Here is a 5,946-nt window from a genome sequence, read left to right on the forward strand (position 1 = left end):
ATTATTTATTAATATTTAGTTTCACACTCAAAATTAATAATAAAAGTTATATATTCACTAAAAATAAAAATAATTTATAATATATAAATAAATATAAATTTCATCTTACAAATTTTATAAGCTAACTTTTTATAATTAAATTAAGTTTAAAATTTATTTTTTAATACTGAACAATGTACAATTTATAAGTATCCTAGGTGTCCAAAATAGAGGTTACAAATGGCAGTATTACCAAAATATTATTTGGAAACTGGATAATATAAGAAAAATACATATATATTAAACAACTGGGACTCTACATGAATTCACAGATTGTGACTTCTTCACTTGGTAAAACAAACAAAAGAACTATTATAGTATCCAACTCAGTACAAAATACAATAAATCTTCATCACAATATATGGAAAAACCTCTAGAGTGGTTTATTCTAGCTTGTAGAGGATAGTATTTTTGTTTATCGCCTCAAAGTAAGCAGAATATACTCCGCGTAAAGATCCCTGCAACACATCAGAGACAAAGTATAGTAATAGAGAAGTGAAATGAAATGATGTAGATTTCAGTACAGTATTTATGTTACATAAACAAATCACATGAATGACTAAACACAGAAATCAGATAAACATGGTTGAGTAACTGATCTATAAGGTATACAATATTTTGTTATTGGAGACCATGAATTATGCCTCAAAACCAATTTTAACTAGAAATTAGAGTTAAAGAAAATCAAACCAGGAGCTCTAAAGATACTGACATTGAGAATTGGATGGCTTCAACAGCAGTAGATGCAGGTAAAAAGTCATTAACTGCTACCTCCTTGTTCTCATTCTTCTTGTCTTTAACAATATGTTAAGAAATGCACTTAATACTTTTATGGAAATGCACATAATTTTCTGCTTTAACCTTTTAATTTCAAAAAGGTCATATTCCTTTCAGTGGTCTCAGATTTATGAAGGAAAAACTGAATGGAACTGTTTTATTAGTTAAAGAATGAAAAGATGAAGTAAAGGTAGAAGTAAATGTTGTCTTGGAATAAGATTTTTTAAGGATACAATCTTCAAAGAAACGTCTAATCTCAGAGAGGCGATGAGGTGCAAGTTCTTTCAAGTCAGTGTAGTGTTTATACTCAGGATCATCAGCACACACAGCAATAATTTTATCATCCTTCTCCCCCTGTAATTGGATCAACCTTTTATTCTTCAAATGGTTGAAACAAAATAGCCTCTGTTTTATCAACCAAAAGGCCAAAAAATTATACCTGATCAATCATAGGCATGAGTCCAATGGCCCTGGCTCTTAGGAAACAACCAGGAAGAACTGGCTCCTACCATGTCAGTCATTCAGTAAGTTTACCAATCAAAAACTTTGTTGGTATATATAACTCAAACATTCTCATCAAACTAAGTACTATATCTAAGAACATAATATATATGGCTAAAGCAGCATTTGAGTTTCTGACATCTTTTGAAAAACGTGATATTAAGCCTTCTTGTATAAGTTGGATGAGTTTAAAATGATATGAATTTACCTGCATGAGAACCAAGACATCAAGTGGATCATTGTCTTCACATAGAGTTCTTGGGATGAAACCGTAGTTATGAGGATAAACAACTGATGAGTACAATATTCGATCAACCTGATAATTATTTAGATGGTGAGAATATGAAGATACAGCAGAAAAAAATGCTCATAAAAATATCATCTTGAAGAGATTTCTCTGTAAAATCCTTTTCAGATCACAACACCATATACTCCCATTTCAAAGCCAAAAAAGAAATCGATTCATACCTTGATTAATCCAGTTTTTTTGTCAAGTTCGTATTTGACCTTGCTTCCTTTAGTGATCTCCACAACCTATAAATACAAACTAAACTAGTAAGCATTGAACATGCATCAACAACATATATAGCAGGAAATTTCTACTCAAGAATGTGTCAGGTTTATTGAGAGAAGGGATTCACCGTAAAGACACAACACCCTGAATTCAGTCAGGTAAAAAATTGACATCATTCACTATCATTCACTGTCTAAAACCTTAAGACAATTCGTTAATATATCTTTACTTTATATAATGCTTCACTTTTTCATTTTTACTAATATAGAACTTAGACTCACAATTGATTTCCAATCTAATAGAGTGACAGCTTTTCATGAATATTATCATTGAAAAACATAAACCAATGCAGATTTCAAAAATGTTATAATGCAGAAATGGATCAATCATTTAAGAGTGTAAAGGTGTTAAGAGTTACAGGATTTATAGTAATCAGTGTGGTGTTTATAAATCAATAAAATAATTCAGAATTATGGACATTCTTCTCCAGTATCAGAACTTACACAATTAAAAATCATAGGTGCCCCAGGTCCTGCAAATGAAACCTAAGAACATAAACTACTTTTCTTCGGTGGTGTAATATAATATAACATCAAACCAAACCAATCATTGAACAAGATACCAATTTCAAGATCATGCCAAGGGTGAGCAGCAACTGATCTCCTAGACAAAGATGACAGAATCCTTTCATTTAATTTAGGAGTTTGACGAGTTTCACGAACTTCTTCACCATTCTCCTCAGTACTCATCTTCAAAGTCTAAACACAGCAAAGTCATGTTCATATACAATCTTAATATTCCACCAGAAATTGCTCTATTTCTAGTGTTACAAGTTACATAACATTAACAATAAGTTGCAATAGAAACTAAGCATCTGCATACTTTATTGAAAATATGAATCTACCCTAAATGGTCATGATATGAAACTCAGAAAAGAAGCATGATATCTTAATGCACATTAACAAAATAAATGATATATTATAAAGTTTAGAACAGAAGAAGTAACATACCTTGAACAATATAGTATATGAAAATATTGTTGAAAGAAGGTAAAAGAGATCTGAGAAAGAAGATGATAATTTGTTGTGTGTATATATAGAGAGGTCAAGGGAAGAAGAAGATGATGTTTGCACGGGAGACAATTATGCTTACCATTCCACCTGTTCTTTGGAACTTTCAAAAGACAATTTCTAGCCAATCAAAAACCAAAACAAAACAGAACACACGTACTCTTATTTTTATTAATTTTTTCATATGTTTTTATATGATGTCTGAAGAGAAATAATTAAAAAAAATGTTAAAATATAAAAGCCGTTTAATGTTTTTTTTTAAAGTAATTACAGTCTTTAAAAAATTAATAATTATGTTATTCAAATGGTAACAAACTTTACATACTAGTATGTTATAGAAAAAAAAAATTAAATATGAAATGATTATAAAAGGATGAAAAGCTATTTTAAGTCCACCCTTGAGAATTTCTAGCATGACTTGTCGCTTTTCTGTTTTAATTTTAACATCTTATGAATAAAATATAGGCACATGACTTTGTCAAAATATGTGCGACCATAAAGCAACATCTTGAATAATTGTTTTGTTTATTTTAAGCACAACATATTATTTTTGAAACGAAACATATCTATTTGATGACAATAATAACTATAACTAATAGTTGATAAAAGGATGACGTAATTTTTTAAATTATCCAAAAATAGGAGAAGAATATTTTTTTATTGTTTAAGAAAGGCGAAAATATTTGAGAAGAATGTTACATAAATTAACTATAAAAATAAAGTATTCTAAAGATAACATTAACTAAAGCACCTGAACTTTGGTTTTATGCTTATCCATTGTAATTTAAACTAAAACTTTACACATATACATATTAAATTGTTTATATCATTGTATGTATTTAAAAATTAAATTTTATATCATTCCATGCCTTTATTTTGATTTATATATATTTATATGGTTAAATTTATAACTACTCTACAATCACGACACTTGAAAAAAAATGTTAATTGAATTTGATAATGTCTAAAATTAAATATAAAATGAACCTGTCAACAACGTGTTAATTCAAGTAGAAAACCTAGCAAATAATTTTAGGTTGACTTTGAGATTCATTGGTGGGAATTTAATTGCTCTAAATGATATAGTAAACCTTAAAACATAAACTATATTTTATAATTGTTAATTTAAAAAATATTAAATATGTTTTTGGTTTCAATAAAAATTAGAATTAATTTATTTTTAAAACTTTAACTCAATTTAGTATAAAAATGTAAATTTAGTTATTTAACTAAATTTTGTTAAATTTATTTTATTAACTAAAATATTAAATAACTCAAATTTTAATATACTTTTTAAAATTATTTTATTAATTAAGATAATAAAGAGATTAAATTCACGTATTTTTTAAACTGAAACTAAATAAATAATTTTCATTTTCATTTAAAATTAAGAGATAAAAACATATTTAATTTTTAAAAAAATTATAAAACTAATAAATTTCTTGGGCCTTGCAAGGACGTGGTAAAACAATTAAATTGCATATATGTTTAGTGATAATCATTTATTCTTGTTAATTGAATTTGAACAATAATAATTTTTTTACTTAGTAAGTAATATTCAATTATATTTCTTTCACCATATTAAATATGAAATGATTGAAGAGATAAGATTAACAAAATAAATATATTTGAACTAAGACATGCATTTTTATTGACATGATGTAATAAAGTTAATTTAAATTTAGGTTAATTAAAACTACAATATTTTGAAATTTAGTTCACTAAAAAAGAAAATATTTTAAGAAGAGAATAATAACAAAAAATCATTATTACTATTAATTAATGTAAGTCATATATATATATATATATATATATATATATATATATATATATATATATCTAACTTTTTTATTTTATTTTTTAGGATCATGTATTTATTACTATTAATTAATGTAAGTTCATATATATATATATATATATATATATATATATATATATATATATATATATATATATGTGTGTGTGTGTGTGTAACTTTTTTATTTTATTTATTACGATCATGTATTTATTTGAATGTATTAGATCACTTAATATTATTAAAAACTCATTATTTATGTTGCATTAACAATATATTTATGTAGTTATTTGTTAGTTATCAAATTAATTATAATTGGATTAAATATTTGTAGTCCTAATTATCTTTTTTGTTTCTTAAAATCCAAATAAATTTTATTGAAAAACATTTTACAACTGAATAATAAATAACTTTTCGATCCAAACAATAGGAAGTCATGATTTTAAAAATATGAAACTATACTTTTATTTATCCTAATTTATAATAATATGTATCCTAATTTTCAGTGCATTTCTTAATTGAAATTGAAAGAGGTTCTTAAAAAAATTAAACAGTCTGTCAAACTAGATAATATATAATTTGATTAAGAGGAAATAAATTATAAACCAATTCCCAAAGTTCTCTAAAACTTCTAAATAATGACTAACCCAGGCAGTTAAAATTCAGAAACAGAAATCAAGTTATTAATGTCAAATAAATATAAATTAAATATTAATTTTATCAGAACATGAATTATCATTTTTTTAAATAATATATAGTAAAAACAGTATCCCGTGTACATAAATTATTTTTCTATTTTAATAAGACACTCACTTACATTAGAAAAAATAACTGGATGTAATTATATTATTTTATATAATAAAAACATTGAATAAACTAATATATATATATATATATATATATATATATATTTTTGTATTTATAAAAAATATAAGAAAAATAGAAAGGATGGATCTCTAACCTAAAACTATGAAAACATTAGTAAAATGAAAAACTAAGGTACTCTGCTAGTATATAAAATATAAGATTTGAATTTGGTCACACTATTTTCCAATTTAATTTAACATATAGAAAAGGAAAATAATCTGTGGAAACAGATTTTCAAAATTGTTCTTAGTCTGAAAACAAAAAGCAATTTTACATATATAGAAAAATAGAAACAAAATATCAAATCAAATTAACAAACCTGAAATCAAATCTTATATCAGGAGAAAAAGTTGGAAAGAAAAAACAAAAAAAAGGAAGTGTTA

General features: G+C 24.9%; 1 protein-coding gene across 1 annotated transcript; it reads right to left on the reverse strand.

Annotated features, from left to right (window-relative positions):
• Window positions 1–255: 255 nt before the first annotated feature.
• Window positions 256–2,996, reverse strand: LOC108347120 (soluble inorganic pyrophosphatase 1). Its single transcript, XM_017586254.2, has 9 exons — window positions 2,842–2,996; window positions 2,454–2,589; window positions 2,335–2,363; window positions 1,786–1,851; window positions 1,526–1,633; window positions 1,256–1,321; window positions 1,050–1,170; window positions 752–833; window positions 256–497 (listed from the first exon to the last, which is right to left on the reverse strand). The coding sequence occupies exons 2-9, from the start codon at window positions 2,578–2,580 to the stop codon at window positions 455–457; spliced, it is 642 nt and encodes a 213-aa protein (XP_017441743.1). The 5' UTR covers window positions 2,581–2,589; window positions 2,842–2,996; the 3' UTR covers window positions 256–454.
• Between the last annotated feature and the right edge of the window lie 2,950 nt (window positions 2,997–5,946).

This window comes from Vigna angularis, chromosome 9, assembly GCF_016808095.1.
Source record: "Vigna angularis cultivar LongXiaoDou No.4 chromosome 9, ASM1680809v1, whole genome shotgun sequence".
Taxonomy (NCBI): Eukaryota; Viridiplantae; Streptophyta; class Magnoliopsida; order Fabales; family Fabaceae; genus Vigna; species Vigna angularis.